At 48.5% G+C, this 19,683-nt stretch overlaps 1 protein-coding gene across 6 annotated transcripts in view; it reads left to right on the top strand.

Annotated features, from left to right (window-relative positions):
* Positions 1-19,683, top strand: part of tnr (tenascin R (restrictin, janusin)) — a 793,807-nt gene that overhangs the window by 741,290 nt on the left and 32,834 nt on the right. For all 6 annotated transcript variants that reach the window (XM_072511798.1, XM_072511799.1, XM_072511802.1 and 3 more), the window contains one exon: positions 4,359-4,520. In XM_072511798.1, the coding sequence (XP_072367899.1) occupies positions 4,359-4,520 (162 nt within the window). The remainder of the gene's footprint in view (positions 1-4,358; positions 4,521-19,683) is intronic.

The raw sequence follows: 19,683 nt of genomic DNA, 5'->3' as shown, positions 1-19,683 counted from the left end.
CCCATTCTACACCTCGTGCCAAATATTACCCACTTACTTAAACTTTCTGTGTCGCTTTGCAGACACTTTGAATCCTCCTCGCCACTTCTTTTCCTGACTATTTTTGTATCATCAGCAAATGTGGCTGCAACACAATCATTTAAATCATTCCTCTGGATTGTAAATAGTTGAGGTCCCAACACTGATCCATGTGGCACTCCACTGGATACAGTGGAGAATGATCCATTTTTCATGAATCACTGTCTCCTGTTTATCAGGCAATTCTGTACCCATGCTAATAGACACATGGAAAATAGGAGGAGGAGGCCATTCGGCCCTTCGAGCCTGCTCCGCCATTCAATATGATCACGGTTGATCATTCAACTCAATAACCTGTTCCCTCCTTCCCCTCCACACTCTTTGGTCCCCTTTGCCACAGGAACTATATCTAACTGCTCCTTGAAAATATAATTGGGAAACTATGGGCAGGATTCTTCACCCAGGGACAATGGAATCTCATAACGCGATTGGGCAGAGTATTACACGTGAGGCGAAAATAGTGGCCGGCGTCGGCAACTGACGGAATGCCATGTTCCGGTGCCTCAACAGCGAGGTCAATGCATTCTACTTCACACGTCCAGTCATTGGCATATCATTAAAGGGCTTGAACCGGTATTCTCTGGGGCCTCAGTGATGCGCCGCCTCCGCCAGGAGGAATTACCAATGGCGCGTTTCATTCGTGGTTCTAAAAATTGGGAAACAGCGCCGTGGCTGCTGAGGGGGAGAGATGAGGTCGGACCTGTTCCCAGAGGCACGACCATGGGCTGGCTGCAGGGCGGGTGGATGGGGGGGGGGGGAGGAGTCATCTCCCAGGGCCGGGGGGAGTAGCGGAGCTGATGGGTGGGGGGGGCGGCGGTGAACAGGATATCTGCCGTGGGTGTGGGGAAAGGAGGGAGACACGCAGTACAGGTTGGGGCCATTATGTAACCCATTAGACCTGTTGGGCATGGGGTACGCACCACGCTAACATGTCTGCCTTTCACCCCCTGCAGACAATAGACTTCAGAATTAAAAAAAGGAACGGTGGCTTTTATCATAACCACCGCAGCTCTAGGGGGTGCACTGAGGCTGTACGAGCAGGTGCAGCTCAGAGAGAATCCAGCAACATCAGAGCGTGCCCCAGGGGAACAGGAGGCAGCCAGTGAGGAGGTACGCCTGTCATTCGAGGACCTGCCGGATTGGGTATGCCGTCAAAGATTCCAGCTGAGCAGGGGGACAGCGCGACATATCTGCCGGATCATGTCCCACCTGGTACCGTGTGGGTATGGGGGAGGACAACCACTCCCAGAGGCCATCAAAATGACGGTTTCCCTGAACCTTTACGCCACAGGCCCTTCCAAGCACCGAGTGCAGACCTGTCTGGAATCTCACAGAGCTCTGTGCACAGGTCCATCCGCACCGTCACGAGGCCCTATATGCCCGGTTGGCACAATACATCCATTTCAATGTGGACCAGGATGTCCGGGCAGCGGGGTTCGCCACCATCGCCGGGATGCCCCAGGTCCAGGGAATAATCGGCGGGATGCATGTCCCCGACGAACACCGGCACATGATGGGCCGATCTTCACAAACCAAAAGAGTTTCCTCTCAATGAACATGCAGCTGGTGTACCACTGTGAGCTGTACATCATACACGTCTGCACCCGACACCCGGACAATGTGTACAACGCCTTCATACTGCCACACTCGGCGGTTCCTCACACCTTCAAGGCGCACCCCCAGTGATGAGTTGGCTCCTGGATGACAGGTGTTTTCTGCTGCGGCTGTGGCTGATGACGCTTATTCACAGGCCACAGACCAACGCAGAGACCCGCTACACCAGTGCCCATGCTGTGATTGGGGCATGATCGAGCAGTGCATCAGCGTCCTGAAGATGCGGTTCAGGTGCCTGGACCGCTCTGGAGAGGCCCTCCAGTATAGCGCCAGGAGGGTTTCCTGTATCATGGTGACCCGCTACATTCGCCACAACATTGCACAGCAGAGGGGCAATGTGCTGGATATTCGTGCCGACGTCGGAGATGCCCCCTAGCCGGTGAACCTGGAGTCGATTAGAGCATCCCGTGCGTGGTGGCACTGGTGCAATGTTGTGCGACCTCTTGTGCCTGCCCTGGCGCCATGAGATCTGCCCATCTGGCCCTCCTCTGCATCCTCCTCATTGGACGAGGTCTGACGTTCCTCCTCCTTCTCCAGCAAGACACCCCTCTGCTGCGTGATGTTGTGGAGGACGCAGCAGGCCACCACAATGTGGGAGACTCTCCTAGCACTATACTGGATGGCTCCTCCAGTACGGTCCAGGCACCTGAACCCCATCTTCAGGGTGCTGAAGCACCGCTCGATCATACCCCTAGTCGCGGCATGGACATCGTTGTGGCGAGTCTCCACGTGGACTGTGGTAGGCGCCATCACCCACGACCGCAGCAGATGACCCCTGTTGCCCAAGAGCAAGCACCTCACCTGGGGGTTCACCTTGAAGCTGTGGGAACTGTAGAGTGTGCCAGGCTGAAGGCATCCTACACATTGCCCGGGTATCGGGCACAGACACGCATAATGTGCATTTTGTGGTCACACATCAGCTGCGCATTCATGGCGTGAAACCTCTTTCAGTTTGTGAAGGCCACCCCCTCTGCGCTGGTGCCCATAGGAGGCCATGCGTCCCTTCGATCACCTGGACCTGGGGCATTCCTGCGATGACGTTGGGCTCGGTCCACATTAAAGCTGATATATTGTGCCGATTGGGCATATGGGGCCTCCATGATGGGGCGGATGTGCACCGAGGTTTGCGAGATCCCAAACAGGTCCCCACTTAGCGCCTGGAAGAACCCCAAGATGAAAAGGTTCAGGCCGACAGTCACCTTGATGGCCACCAGGAGCAGGTGTCCTCCCCCTGACCCCCGCGGTGCCAGGTGTGCCATGATCCAGCATATATGCCGTACGGTCCCCCTGCTCAGCCAGCGTCTTCGGCGACACGCTCGGTCCACAGGTCCTCGAACGATAGGCGCTGCCGGTACACACGAGGCCCAATGTGGCGAATCTTTCCCACCACCCCTGGGTCAGTTGGGCGGCCGGCTCTCCATCCTCACTGGCTGGCTCCTGTTACTCTGGGGCAGGCTCCGCTGCTACAGGATCCTCCCCGAACAGCTGCTGCTCGTACAGCCTCAGTGCAACCCCCAGGGCTGGGGCAGCAAGGCAGATGAAAGCATTCCTGGTTGGATTCGGAATTCCATTGTCTGCAGGGGGTGAGAGGTAGACATGTTAGCATGGTGCCCAACCAGGTCCAATGGGTTACACAATGGCCCCGGCCTGCATTGCAGCATCGGCCTCCGCGTATCCCACTCCCCTCTCCCTCCTCTCCCATCCCCATAACCTCCCTGGCCATTTGCATGGCACACTGGCCTCCACACTGCACCTTTGGCCTAGCCAGTCCTGGCATTCCAGGCGCCTCTTGCCCCGGCATCCATCCCTGTGGCAGGGCTACCCATACCAGTGGTACTCTCTGCGGCCTCGTCCGGCGCCTTCCTGTAGGAGCTACTGCTGCCAACCCCCTTGGATGGGCTGCGTGATGCCCTGCCAGCAGGGTGGCAACCAATTGTGGGTGTGGTGGAGGGGGGAATTGGGACACCCATACGGTCTGTGTTGCTCTGCTTAACCACAGGCCAAGGTGGGTGGTCAGTGGGGTGCACAGCAAGATGACTGCCTTGCAGGCCGTGGCAATGGCGGTCCGTGCCTGGACACCCCAGTCCCGGATGGGGCAGCCTAACCCCACAGGCCCATCCCGTAGTCACCCCCCGGAGTCACCCCCCCACCACTCTGTCAGAGGCCCCCATCCCCGCCAGCCAGCCCTGTAGTGGCGGAGCGGCAACCCTCAGCTGCGTCTTTAGGAACATGTCCTACCTCCTCCTCCTCCCTCAGCAGCCACGTTGCCTGTACCCCGATTTTGAAAACCTCAAGTGAACCTCGCCGTCTGTAATTTCTCTTGGTGGAGGCGGAGCATCGCGGGAGTCCCAGAGAATATCAGGACGGGCCGGCTAATGTTACGTTAACGGTGTTTACTGTACGTGTGGTGTAGAATACATTCACACTGCTGTTGAGGCACCGGAGCATGGCATTCCGTCGGGTGCCCGGCGCCTACCTCAATCTTTGGTTGACATGCGATTCTCCGCCCAATCGTGCTTCGCGATTCCGGCATCGCTGGATAGAGAATCCCGCTCACTGTTACTCTGTCTCACATTTACTCTCCTGACACACTGATAGTCTCACACCCATTCTCCTTATCCACTGCCCCTCTATGACTTGTCGTTCTTTATGTTCTGTGGATTTAGGTTTGGACAACATTCACAAGATTTCTGCCCAAGGCAGATACGAGCTCCGCATAGATCTCCGTGATGGCCGTGAATCAGTGTATGCAGCCTATGATCGATTTTACCTGAGTGATTCCAGGAACCTATACAAATTGAGACTCGGAGATTACAATGGAACAGCCGGTGAGTTTCATTCAATCAAAATTTCAGTCTTGTCAAATGTAACGGAATCGCAAGTAATATGAAATGAAATGAAATGAAAAATGAAATGAAATGAAGTAATAATGTGAAGTTACTGGCTGGGTCAACATTCATTGCCAATCAGTCATTTCCTTTATGTAGATGGTGCTGAGCCACACTCTATACTACATCCTGTGTGTTTTTCTGTCCTTATTTTTGGAGACATTGGTAAAGGATTGCAGACCTTTGTGAGCAATATGAGTCTTTACAACAATCTGCTAGTTTCAGCCTGGCTATTATTGAAACTGGCTTTTATTCCACATTTATTCATCAATTTAAAGTCATGGTCGTATTTGGAACTCGTGTCTCTGGAAAATTAATAATAATAATTGCTTACTGTCACAAGTAGGCTTCAATGAATTTACTGTGAAAAGCCCCTAGTCGTCACATTCCGGCACCTGTTTAGGGAGGCCAGTACGGGAATTGAACCCGCACTGTTGGTCTTTGTTCTGCATTACAAGACAGATATTTAGCCCACTGTGCTAAACATGAGATCATAAGAATTAAGAGCAGGATTAGGACATTTGGCCCCTCGAACCTGCTCCACCATTCAATAAGATCATGTCTGATCTGAGGAGGCATTAACACAGTCTCCATGGAAGAGAATTCCAAATAATATTGGCCCTCTGAGAGAAGCAATTCCTCCTCACCTCCTTTTTAAACGGGAGACCCTTCTTTTTAATGAGTGCCCGTGGAAACATTCTCTCAAAATTTACCCTGTCAAACCCACTCCGGGTCTCCCTTTCAACACTCATTCTTTTAGGCTCCAATGAACATAGACCCAATTCGCTCAATCTTTCCTCATAAGACGACCCTCCATCCCAGGAATCAGCCCAGTGAACTTTCTCTGAACTGCCTTCAATGCTAGTACATCCCTCCTTAAATAAGGAGACCAAAACCATACCCATTGGTCCAGGTGTGGCCTTACCGATGCCCTGTATGGCTGCAGTAAGGGTGTCGTTTAAATGGAGAGAGACTGCAGAATGATGTAGTACCAAAAGCCTTGGCTGTCCTCAAAGATGAACTCGAGAAGTTAGCAGAATGGGAAGGGCAGCATGTGGTGCAGTGGTTGGCACTGGAAGTAGGACGTTGAGGACCCGGGTTCGAATCCCGGCCCTGGGTCACTGTCCGTGTGGACTTTGCACATTCTCCCCATGTCTGTGTGGGTTTCACCCCCACAACCCAAAGATGTGCAGGGTAGGTGGATTGGCCACGCTAAATTGCCCCTTAATTGGAAAACAAAAATAATTGGGTATTCTAAATTTATATTTAAAAAAAGAAGTTAGCAGAATGGGGAGACAGGTTGCAGAGGATTTAACACAGAGAAGTGTGAGGTGGTGCATTTTGGATGAAGGGATGGGAGAGACAATTTAGACTAAATTACACAATTCTGAAGCATGTGCAGGGAGTCCAGTTCTGATCCCCGCACTTCAGAAAGGTTCTGAAGATTCTTGAGGGGGTGCAGCGGAGATTTTCCAGAATGGCCCCCGGGATGAGGGATTTTAGTTGCAAGATAAGGTTGAAGAAGCTGGGGTTTTTCTTGTTACGATTATAGTCCTGGTACCTTTCCAGATCAATCAGTACACAAGTAGACACAGGGGATAATTAACTTTGTGACTGTTCTTTTTTGCTGTCTCAGTCAAACTAATGGGAAAACTTGAATCATACACAGAACATAGAACATACAGTGCAGAAGGAGGCCATTCGGCCCATCGAGTCTGCACCGACCCACTTAAGCTCTCACTTCCACCCCATCCCCGTAACGCAATATCCCCTCCTAACCCTTTTGGTCACTAAGGGCAATTTATCATGGCCAATCCATCTAACCTGCACTTCTTTGGATTGTGGGAGGAAACCGGAGCACCCGGAGGAAACCCACGCAGACACGGGGAGAATGTGCAGACTCCGCACAGATGGTGACCCAGCGGGGAATCGAACCTGGGACCCTGGCGCTGTGAAGCCACTTGTGCTACTGTGCTGTCCATACAATCCCACAATGCACCTGGTTTGCCAAGTACAGAAAGTTGATAAAACATACAATACAGAATACATTCCTGCCCCCTTATTGGAAATGTTTGTTTAACAAAACATTCTCTGAATTAGGGAAAGAGGGTAGGCTGCCTCAGAAAATACTTGGGATCACCTTCACTATAATTCAGATGGTGAGGAGGTCTCTCCCAGTGTGGGTTATGGTGGACTTCTGGTGTGTTTACAGAGTAATGTTCATAGGAGACTGACATCAATTTAGGACTTGAATCACGGAATCCCTACAGTGCACAAGGAGACCATTCAGCCCATTGAGTCTGCACCGATCTTCTGAAAGAGCACACTACCCAGGCCCACACCCCTACCCTATCCCCGTAACTCCACCTAACCTGCACACCTTTGGGTTGTGGGAGGAAACCGGAGAACCCAGAGGAAACTCATACAGACACAGGGAGAACATGCAAACTCCACACAGAAAGTCACCCAAAGCCGAAATCAAACCTGGTTCTCTGCCGCTGTGAGGCAGCAGTGCTAACCACTGTGCCGCTCCAATTGGAGGTGAATTTGAATTGGTATCTAATGCCGGCGATCTTGTTGTGTTTTCATTGTTTTCAGCAGGTCAAAGCAAGTTTGCAGTTCGGCGTCCCTACAGTAGGAATGCCAGAGATGTTTTTATCATAGCTTGTGGCATGTTTTGGTATCTCAGCAGAAATGTATCCAGATGCTTTCAAATCGAGGAATGTCCTTGTGACAACCTGAAAGTGTGTTTCATGGTTTGAACAAATCTCCCTGCTAATCCATTGGTGATGGGCAGTAGGGTACAGAGGCAATATGGTGAATCCTGGTTATCTCTCAAAATTCTCAAACTCCTGCGCGACAAATTGAGGTCCATTGTCTGTCATAATTGTCTTGGAAACTTTTAGCGATTGAACATTTCTTTTAGCCTTTGAACTGTACTCTCTCTTAGCCTTTGAACTGTGTATGAAACTTCTGGCCATTTGGAATGAGGATCAACAACCACCACAAACATTGTTCCTTCAAATGGACCAGCAAAACTGATGTGAATTAGCTGTCAAAGTTTTGACTGCCAATTCTGTGGAAGGAGGGGTGCCAATTGAGGCATGATCCTCACACTCTGATTCTTGTCAATGTTTTGGTCCAGCCCAGGCCACCAAAAATACCTCCTGGTGATCTCTTTCCTGCAAACTATTCCTCAATGTTGTGGAATAATGACATATTCCCCCAACGAAAACATACTGAAGTGACTGATACCTCCATCCTCCTGGAAGGGTAAGGATGAAGTTCAGGTGAGACTTAGAAATCTGGGAAAGTTGCCAGGCATCACATGGTCCATGATTTTGCACAATGTCGGGTCCACTCAAGTGGCTCTCTTGATTTGGACTGAAGTGATGGGCGTGTTCTCCACGTGTGCAAAGTAGAAGATGTCTTTTTAAGAAGTGTCCCTACAGCAAGGCAGCACGGTAGCATTGTGGATAGCACAATTGCTTCACAGCTCCAGGGTCCCAGGTTCGATTCCGGCTTGGGTTACTGTCTGTGCGGAGTCTGCACATCCTCCCCGTGTGTGCGTGGGTTTCCTCCGGGTGCTCCGGTTTCCTCCCACAGTCCAAAGATGTGCAGGTTAGGTGGATTGGCCATTCTAAATTGCCCTAAATTGCCCTTAGTGTCCAAAATTGCCCTTAGTGTTGGGTGGGGTTACTGGGTTATGGGGATAGAGTGGAGGTATGGATCTTGGGTAGGGTGCTCTTTCCAAGAGCCGGTGCAGACTCGATAGGCCGAATGGCCTCCTTCTGCACTGTAAATTCTATGAAATCTATTCTATGAAAGCTGACTGCTAGGAGCAGCCTCAAGTCCATCCACATTATCAATATGTGGGCAGCACGGTAGTGCAGTGGTTAGCACTGTTGCTTCACAACACCAGGGTCCCAGGTTAAGGTCACTGTTCTATGCAGAGTCTGCACATTCTCCCCGTGTCTGCGTGGGTTTCCTCCGGGTGCTCCAGTTTCCTCCCACAAGTCCCAAAAGACTTCGGTGAATTGGACATTTTTAATTCTCCCTCTGTGAACCCGAACAGGTGCCGGAATGTGGCGACTAGGGGCTTTTCACAGTAACTTCATTGCAGTTTTAATGTAAGCCTACTTGTGACAATAATAAAGATTATTATTATTTGAGGATACTCAACATCAATGTCCAACTCCATAAAGTGATGTATCACATGCAAGTAGTTGGGGCAAGGAGGGGTCAGTGCATCAGTACCTCAGAATTTGTCAGTGTCATTTTGGCCTTCTCGAACACAGCTTCACAAGTTTCTGTCCATTTCTAGGATTTGTTCTGGTACAAAGGTTCATTTAGGGGTTTGAGCAAGGGTACCAGCCGTGGAATGAATCTCCCATAACAATTCAACAGCCCAAAGAACGAGTGAAGCTGTCTGATATTCTGAGGAGCTGGAGCATTCAGAGCCTTGACTTTGGAGGGTGCTTTGTGTGAGCCTGGCAGCATCAATGATGTGCCCCAAATATTCCACAGAGGGCTGAAAAAACTCATCTCTCTTTGGGAACCCATAGCGCATACTCCTCTTGCCTTTGCAGGATGGCATCCAAGTTCTTGAGAAATCCTCATCAGTCTTGCCTATTTATTACTAAGATATTGTCACGGTAGCACTGATAACCACTCAGTCCATGGTCCTTTGAAACAAGGCTGAAGCTGATGTTATTCCCAAAGGCAAACCACAACATCATTGGTACAAATTCCCCTGTATTTGTTTTCAGAATGGTTTTTGCAGGTATCAAGGGAAGATGTTTTATTCCTTACACACAGCATCTGACCCCCTGAGTGACACAGTCCCCAACATGGTGAGCAAAATATAAAAATAAGGAAACTGTACTTACACTGTAGTGCAGGTGGTGGGCCCAAGGCTCTACAAATTAGGGAAGCTGGAACGCTGCTACGAGTAAGAAAAAGGCCGCTGGACCAGAGGAAAAACTGCTGTGTTCTTGTAAAACTCCCCTTCATGGCCAATGGAGCACACAGAAAGCAGAACTCCAGCTCTGATCAGACCATGAGCCTGCCAAAAAATCAGTAAAAAAAACAGAGTGCCTCGATGAGAAGAGAGAAAATTAAAAAAGGAGAAAACAAAATACCAATGTAAAAACGGAAGAAATAGCAGCTTTCTTTAAAAACAAGAGCAAGGATTTTTTTTGAATTAAACAGAGCATGATCATGGGGGGGGGATAAGGTGGAGAAGTAGGCTGCAAGTGTTGGGCACACTGGATAAGTGGAGCTTGTTCAAGGATCAGCTCCTGCATGTTCTTGATAAGTATGTACCGGTGAGGCAGGGAGGAAGGCGCCGAGCGAGGGAACCGTGGTTTACCAAAGAAGTGGAATCTCTTGTTAAGAGGAAGAAGGAGGCCTATGTGAAGATGAGGTGTGAAGTTTCAGTTGGGGCGATGGATAGTTACAAGGTAGCGAGGAAGGATCTAAAGAGAGAGCTAAGACGAGCAAGGAGGGGACATGAGAAGTATTTGGCAGGAAGGATCAAGGAAAACCCAAAAGCTTTCTATAGGTATGTCAGGAATAAGCGAATGACTGTGGAAAGAGTAGGACCAGTCAAGGACAGGGATGGGAAGTTGTGTGTGGAGTCTGAAGAGATAGGTGAGATACTAAATGAATATTTTTCGTCAGTATTCACTCAGGAAAAAGATAATGTTGTGGAGGAGAATGCTGAGCCCCAGGCTAATAGAATAGATGGCATTGAGGTAGGTAGGGAAGAGGTGTTGGCAATTCTGGACAGGCTGAAAATAGATAAGTCCCCGGGACCTGATGGGATTTATCCTAGGATTCTCTGGGAGGCCAGGGAAGAGATTGCTGGACCTTTGGCTTTGATTTTTATGTCATCATTGGCTACAGGAATAGTGCCAGAGGACTGGAGGATAGCAAATGTGGTCCCTTTGTTCAAAAAGGGGAGCAGAGACAACCCCGGCAACTATAGACTGGTGAGCCTCACGTCTGTAGTGGGTAAAGTCTTGGAGGGGATTATAAGAGACAAGATTTATAATCATTTAGATAGGAATAATATGATCAGGGATAGTCAGCATGGCTTTGTGAAGGGTAGGTCATGCCTCACAAACCTTAGAGTTCTTTGAGAAGGTGACTGAACAGGTAGACGAGGGTAGAGCAGTTGATGTGGTGTATATGGATTTCAGCAAAGCGTTTGATAAGGTTCCCCACAGTAGGCTATTGCAGAAAATACGGAGGCTGGGGATTGAGGGTGATTTAGAGATGTGGATCAGAAATTGGCTAGCTGAAAGAAGACAGAGGGTGGTGGTTGATGGGAAATGTTCAGAATGGAGTACAGTCACAAGTGGAGTACCACAAGGATCTGTTCTGGGGCCGTTGCTGTTTGTCATTTTTATCAATGACCTAGAGGAAGGCGCAGAAGGGTGGGTGAGTAAATTTGCAGACGATACTAAAGTCGGTGGTGTTGCCGATAGTGTGGAAGGATGTAGCAGGTTACAGAGGGATATAGATAAGCTGCAGAGCTGGGCTGAGAGGTGGCAAATGGAGTTTAATGTAGAGAAGTGTGAGGTGATTCACTTTGGAAGGAATAACAGGAATGCGGAATATTTGGCTAATGGTAAAGTTCTTGAAAGTGTGGATGAGCAGAGGGATCTAGGTGTCCATGTACATAGATCCCTGAAAGTTGCCACCCAGGTTGATAGGGTTGTGAAGAAGGCCTATGGAGTGTTGGCCTTTATTGGTAGAGGGATTGAGTTCCGGAGTCGGGAGGTCATGTTGCAGCTGTACAGAACTCTGGTACGGCCGCATTTGGAGTATTGCGTACAGTTCTGGTCACCGCATTATAGGAAGGACGTGGAGGCTTTGGAGCGGGTGCAGAGGAGATTTACCAGGATGTTGCCTGGTATGGAGGGAAAATCTTATGAGGAAAGGCTGATGGACTTGAGGTTGTTTTCGTTGGAGAGAAGAAGGTTAAGAGGAGACTTAATAGAGGCATACAAAATGATCAGGGGGTTGGATAGGGTGGACAGTGAGAGCCTTCTCCCGCGGATGGAAATGGCTGGCAGGAGGGGACATAGCTTTAAACTGAGGGGTAATAGATATAGGACAGAGGTCAGAGGTAGGTTCTTTACGCAAAGAGTAGTGAGGCCGTGGAATGCCCTACCTGCTACAGTAGTGAACTCGCCAACATTGAGGGCATTTAAAAGTTTATTGGATAAACATATGGATGATAATGGCATAGTGTAGGTTAGATGGCTTTTGTTTTGGTGCAACATCGTGGGCCGAAGGGCCTGTACTGCGCTGTATTGTTCTATGTTCTATGTTCTATGGGAAAACCACAGAGCCAGGATTGACAATTCATGGGTAGCTGCCCAAAATTAAAAACAAAACCTGCAGAGTTTAAAGGCAGCAATCGCTGGATTGTTTCATACAGAAAAAGTTGTTTAGAAAATGTAGCAGAAACAAGAGATAAAAGTAAATTACTGCAGATGCTGGAAACAAGACCAGAAACAAACCAGAAACAAAAGAGGTCCACGACATCCAAGACCCCGAAACCTGTGGAAAACCTGAAAACTAAGGGAACTGGCAGCTGTAGTTGCTGTCCTAAAGCAGCAACACAGTTAAAGCAATAAATCCATGGTCAGAAAATTGGAAAAGCCAGGTGCATTTGTGATTGGGAAATGGCTACACCAGACACAAGAGTGGTCCAGCACACACCATTGGAAGGAAAAGCCGTAGAACTTTCCAGGCTGTGAGTGGAGAATGAAGTCTTGAGTAGCACGATCAGGGAACTGAAAGAAGCGCAGACCTCGGCAGTGACAGAACCGGTCAATAGTCAATCCAAAATGAAGGACAAGGAGAAAGTTCTGTTGCAGAAAGAGAATGCACAGATGCGAGCAAGATTGGAAAATATAAATCTGTGACTGAAACTCATTGGTAAATGACAGGGGGCAGGATTCTCTGTCCAGCGACGCCAGAATCGCAAAACATGATGACAAAACAAATGCCATGTTCCAGCCGCTCATCAACAGTGTGAGTACGTTCTATGCTGCATGCCGGCGTGGCCATGTCGATTGTACAGTAAACGCTGTTGGCATATCATTAAAGAGCCCACACGGTGATGCTCCGCCTCCGCCAGGAAGAATTACCGACGTCGTGATTCACTTGTTGTATTGACACTAGGGAAACAGGCACCATGGTTGCTGAGGGAGAGAAAGGGGATACGAAAACGGCCAGCATTGCTATAGTGTGCTGACAGTTCTGCCACTGGCCAGAGGCATTTGCCAGGGCCCGGGGAAGTAGTGGGAGGCAGCCAAGAAGCGGACTGTGGTGTCGAGATGGCAGGGCACAGACCACCATTGCCGCAGCCTGCAAGGCAACCATGCAGCTGTGCCGAGGGTGACGAGATGCCAGAGAGAGAAGGAAGCAACATGAGAGCCTGGAGAGAGAGGGCAAATCTGCCGAGAACAACATGAGCCACTGACTGCCCGCTGCGAACTTCGTTCCATGGGTCCCAGGCCACCCCCTAGGTACCTTCTGGCCTCAGCCAACTCATCAACGGGATGGCATGCTCCAGCACAACCAGTGCCATTACCTTGGCTGGGATGAGGTTCGGCATGCATTGGGATTACGCGAGTTCCACGTGGCTCTGGTGCTAGCCCATTAACGGGACATGAATCACTCTGGGACTGGCACCGCTTTTGTGAACGTAGAACACTCGCGATTCAGTCCTGGCATCAGTACTTAGTTTCTCAAATTGAGAATCCCGCTGTGGGTGTTTCAGATCTGCTGAGAACCATTGAAGTGAATGAAAATAGTAATTAGCTTGCAAAACAATTTGAAAATAAAATAACAAACATATGCTTGCCTGAGAATGTGAACAATTATAATTGAAGTTTCCATTTGTGAAGCATATCCGTCCAGCGAGAACATGATGCACAGCACAGAATGCACATTTCTCTCTGAAGGAAGGAGACAAAAACCCACAGTATTGGACAAAACCCAACCCATCAATAAAGAGATGGTAGTGACAACCCATCAATAAAAAGATGGTATTGACAACCCATCAATAAAGAGATGGTATTGACAACCCATCAATAAAGAGATGGTATTGACAACCCATCAATAAAGATATGATATTGACAACCCATCAATAAAGAGATGGTATTGACAACCCATCAATAAAGATATGATATTGACAACCCATCAATAAAGAGATGGTATTGACAACCCATCAATAAAGATATGATATTGACAACCCATCAATAAAGAGATGGTATTGACAACCCATCAATAAAGAGATGGTATTGACAACCCATCAATAAAGAGATGGTATTGACAACCCATCAATGAAGAGAAACACAACTTGAGGGAGTTGAAAAAACAAATCAAATTGAGAAATCCAAGGACCAGAAACACTGACAACTAATGTGACAGACCAAGAGTGGAAGAACTGTCAGATTTCAAGACTGTATGAATTTCTAAAGTCAGAGGCTGGAGACGGGGGAGCAGGGATAAAATAAAGATTGGATTGCAATATTCGGTTAGAAGGGAGGAACGTTTTCTTTTGAGAAGAAATGAGGATGTTGGGGTATGTGCCAGCGTGCCATTTAATATGAGGATGCTCAGCAGAGCAAGGGTTGACGTGGGATAGTACCACACATGGTATGATGTATGTAGTCACATAGTAAGAGACTCTGGGAAAACACAGTCTGGAGAAAACACTCTTTAAGTTAGCAGCCTACATCGATGGGCCTACGAGGCGAGCAAGACGGGGGGGGGGGAGAGGATCGATACTGGGCGAGTTTTTTTTGAGAGGGGATTCTGGGAAGGGGGAGGGGGTTCGATGTTAATAATGGATAGGGGTGGATCAGGCTCATGGGGCAGGGGCCAGTGGTATGATGATGGTGGATAAGAAGGGGGGTGAGAGACCCCCAGTTAGGATAATCATGTGGAACATAAAGGTGGAAGGTTGGGAGACCCAGTCAAGAGATCAAGGGTGCTTGCACATCTTAAAAGTTTGAAGGCCGATGTAGCAATGCTGCAGGACACTCACCTGAGGGTGAAAGATCAAGTGAGACTTAAAAAGGGCTGGGTTAGTCAGGTGTTTCACTCTGGACTTGACAGATGGGCTTGAGGGGTAGCAGTAATGGTCAGCAAAAGGGTACGGTTCCAGATGGAGAAGATGGTTGCAGATCAGGGGGGCAGGTATATAGAACATAGAACATAGAACATAGAAAATACAGCACAGAACAGGCCCTTCGGCCCACGATGTTGTGCCGAACCTTTGTCCTAGATTAATCATAGATTATCATTGAATTTACAGTGCAGAAGGAGGCCATTCGGCCCTTTGAGTCTGCACCAGCTCTTGGAAAGAGTACCCTACCCAAACTCAACACCTCCACCCAACACCAAGGGCAATTTGGACATTAAGGGCAATTTATCATTGGCCAATTCACCTAACCCGCACATCTTTGGACTGTGGGAGGAAACCGGAGCACCCGGAGGAAACCCACGCAGACACGGGGAGGACGTGCAGACTCCGCACAGACAATGACCCAAGCCGGAATCGAACCTGGGACCATGGATCTGTGAAGCAATTGTGCTATCCACAATGCTACCATGCTGCCCTTAAGAACAAATAGATCTACACTATATCATTTTCCCGTAATCCATGTACCTATCCAACAGCTGCTTGAAGGTCCCTAATGTTTCCGACTCAACTACTTCCACAGGCAGTGCATTCCATGCCCCCACTACTCTCTGGGTAAAGAACCTACCTCTGATATCCCTCCTATATCTTCCACCTTTCACCTTAAATTTATGTCCCCTTGTAATGGTGTGTTCCACCTGGGGAAAAAGTCTCTGACTGTCTACTCTATCTATTCCCCTGATCATCTTATAAACCTCTATCAAGTCGCCCCTCATCCTTCTCTGCTCTAATGAGAAAAGGCCTAGCACCCACAACCTTTCCTCGTAAGACCTACTCTCCATTCCAGGCAACATCCTGGTAAATCTTCTTTGCACCTTTTCCAGAGCTTCCACATCCTTCCTAAAATGAGGCGACCAGAACTGTACACAGTACTCCAAATGTGGCCTTACCAAAGTTTTGTACAGCTGCATCATCACCTCACGGCTCTTAAATTCAATCCCTCTGTTAATGAACGCGAGCGCACCATAGGCCTTCTTCACAGCTCTATCCACTTGAGTGGCAACTTTCAAAGATGTATGAACATAGACCCCAAGGTCTCTCTGCTCCTCCACAATGCCAAGAACTCTACCGTTAACCCTGTATTCCGCATTCATATTTGTCCTTCCAAAATGGACAACCTCACACTTTTCAGGGTTAAACTCCATCTGCCACTTCTCAGCCCAGCTCTGCATCCTATCTATGTCTCTTTGCAGCCGACAACAGCTCTCCTTACTATCCACAACTCCACCAATCTTCGTATCGTCTGCAAATGTACTGACCCATCCTTCAACTCCCTCATCCAAGTCATTAATGAAAATCACAAACCGCAGAGGACCCAGAACTGATCCCTGCGGTACGCCACTGGTAACTGGGATCCAGGCTGAATATTTGCCATCCGCCACCACTCTCTGACTTCTATCGGTTAGCCAGTTCGTTATCTAACTGGCCAAATTTCCCACTATCCCACGCCTCCTTACTTTCTGCATAAGCCTACCATGGGGAACTTTATCAAATGCCTTACTAAAATCCATGTACACTACATCCACTGCTTTACCTTCATCCACATGCTTGGTCACCTCCTCAAAGAATTCAATAAGATTTGTAAGGCAAGACCTACCCCTCACAAATCCGTGCTGACTATCCCTAATCAAGCAGTGTCTTTCCAGATGCTCAGAAATCCTATCCTTCAGTACCCTTTCCATTACTTTGCCTACCACCGAAGTAAGACTAACTAGCCTGTAATTCCCAGGGTTATCCCTAGTTCCTTTTTTGAACAGGGGCACGACATTCGCCACTCTCCAATCCCCTGGTACCACCCCTGTTGACAGTGAGGACGAAAAGATAATTGCCAACGGCTCTGCAATTTCATCTCTTGCTTCCCATAGAATCCTTGGATATATCCCGTCAGGCCCGGGGGACTTGTCTATCCTCAAGTTTTTCAAAATGCCCAACACATCTTCCTTCCTAACAAGTATTTCCTCGAGCTTACCAATCTGTTTCACACTGTCCTCTCCAACAATATCGCCCCTCTCATTTGTAAATACAGAAGAAAAGTACTCATTCAAGACCTCTCCTATCTCTTCAGACTCAATACACAATCTCCCGCTACTGTCCTTGATCGGACCTACCCTCGCTCTAGTCATTCTCATATTTCTCACATATGTGTAAAAGGCCTTGGGGTTTTCCTTGATCCTACCCGCCAAAGATTGTTCATGCCCTCTCTTAGCTCTCCTAATCCCTTTCTTCAGTTCCCTCCTGGCTATCTTGTATCCCTCCAATGCCCTGTCTGAACCTTGTTTCCTCAGCCTTACATAAGTCACCTTTTTCCTCTTAACAAGACATTCAACCTCTCTTGTCAACCATGGTTCCCTCACTCGACCATCTCTTCCCTGCCTGACAGGGACATACATATCAAGGACACGTAGCACCTGTTCCTTGAACAAGTTCCACATTTCACTTGTGTCCTTCCCTGACAGCCTATGTTCCCAACTTATGCACTTCAATTCTTGTCTGACAACATCGTATTTACCCTTCCCCCAATTGTAAACCTTGCCCTGTTGCACGTACCTATCCCTCTCCATTACTAAAGTGAAAGTCACAGAATTGTGGTCACTATCTCCAAAATGCTCCCCCACTAACAAATCTATCACTTGCCCTGGTTCATTACCCAGTACTAAATCCAATATTGCCCGTCCTCTGGTTGGACAATCTACATACTGTGTTAGAAAAGCTTCCTGGACACACTGCACAAACACCACCCCATCCAAACTATTTGATCTAAAGAGTTTCCACTCAATATTTGGGAAGTTAAAGTCGCCCATGACTACTACCCTATGACTTCTGCACCTTTCCAAAATCTGTTTCCCAATCTGTTCCTCCACATCTCTGCTACTATTGGGGGGCCTATAAAAAACTCCTAACAAGGTGACTGCTCCTTTCCTATTTCTGACTTCAACCCATACTACCTCAATAGGGTGATACTCCTCGAACTGCCTTTCTGCAGCTGTTATACTATCTCTAATTAATAATGCCACCCCCCCACCTCTTTTACCACCCTCCCTAATCTTATTGAAACATCTATAACCAGGGACCTCCAACAACCATTTCTGCCCCTCTTCTATCCAAGTTTCCGTGATGGCCACCACATCGTAGTCCCAAGTACCGATCCATGCCTTAAGTTCACCCACCTTATTCCTGATGCTTCTTGCGTTGAAGTATACACACTTCAACCCATCTCCGTGCCTGCAAATACTCTCCTTTGTCAGTGTTCCCTTCCCCACTGCCTCATTACATGCTTTGGCGTCCTGAATATCGGCTACCTTAGTTGCTGGACTACAAATCCGGTTCCCATTCCCCTGCCAAATTAGTTTAAACCCTCCCGAAGAGTACTAGCAAACCTCCCTCCCAGGATATTGGTGCCCCTCTGGTTCAGATGCAACCCGTCCTGCTTGTACAGGACCCACCTTCCCCAGAATGCGCTCCAATTATCCAAATACCTGAAGCCCTCCCTCCTACACCATTCCTGCAGCCACGTGTTCAACTGCACTCTCTCCCTATTCCTAGCCTCGCTATCACGTGGCACCGGCAACAAACCAGAGATGACAACTCTGTCTGTCCTGGCTTTTAACTTCCAGCCTAACTCCCTAAACTTGTTTATTACCTCCACACCCCTTTTCCTACCTATGTCGTTGGTACCAATGTGCACCACGACTTCTGGCTGCTCCCCCTCCCCTTAAGGATCCTGAAGACACGATCCGAGACATCCCTGGCCCTGGCACCCGGGAGGCAACATACCTTCCGGGAGTCTCGCTCGCGACCACAGAATCTCCTATCTATTCCCCTAACCATTGAATCTCCTACAACTATTGCTTTTCTATTCTCCCCCCTTCCCTTCTGAGCCCCAGAGCCAGACTCAGTGCCAGAGACCTGGCCGCTAGGGCCTTCCCCCGGTAGGTCATCCCCCCCAACAGCATCCAAAACGGTATACTTGTTTTGAAGGGGAATGGCCACGAGGGATCCCTGCACTGTCTGCCTGTTATTTTTTTTCCCCCTGACTGTAACCCAGCTATTCTTGTCCTGTACCTTGGGTGTGGTTACCTCCCTGTAACTCTTCTCAATCACCCCCTCTGCCTCCCGGATGATCCGAAGTTCATCCAGCTTCAGCTCCAGTTCCCTAACACGGTCTTTGAGGAGCTGAAGTTGGGTGCACTTCCCGCAGGTATAGTCAGCGGGGACACCGGTGGTATCCCTCACCACCCACATCCTACAGGAGGAGCATGTAACTGGCCTAGCCTCCATCCCCTCTTACCTTACAGAATATAGCTGCTGTGTGGACTAACTAGATCTCCGCCCTCCGACTCTGCTCCCAGTCAGCTACACTTCCTGTAAACTCCTGGCTCTCTTCGCACTCTTTGCGGAAATGTCGGAAACAAAATGAAAGGAGCACCTTACTCCCTCATCACCTAACTCTCTCGGTCACCAAACTCTCACTATCGCACTCAAAAAGCACCAAATTCAGCACTCCCTCGGTCACCAAACTCTCACTATCGCACTCAAAAAGCACCAAATTCAGCACTCCCTCGGTCACCAAACTCTCACTATCGCACTCAAAAAGCACCAAATTCACTTTTATACTGTGACTCTCGCCTCTGAAAACTGGCCTAATCCAATTAACTAATTAACAAGCTCCAGCTGCAAGTGCCTAGAAGTAGAAGCCTGTTTAAAGCTGATTGAAAATTCACCTTCTTCTAAACCAAACAGCAACTTTTAAGTTAAATAACTAAATAAAAGAAAGACTAAACTTTAGATAAAAATGAAGCCTTATACTCTCTCGGTCACCAAACTCTCACTATCGCACTCAAAAAGCACCAAATTCAGCACTCAGTGCAAAATATA

The sequence above is a fragment of the Scyliorhinus torazame genome, chromosome 7 (assembly GCF_047496885.1).
Source record: "Scyliorhinus torazame isolate Kashiwa2021f chromosome 7, sScyTor2.1, whole genome shotgun sequence".
Taxonomy (NCBI): Eukaryota; Metazoa; Chordata; class Chondrichthyes; order Carcharhiniformes; family Scyliorhinidae; genus Scyliorhinus; species Scyliorhinus torazame.
The sequence above is the reverse complement of the archived record's forward strand: the minus strand, read 5'-3'. Positions and strand labels throughout refer to the sequence as shown.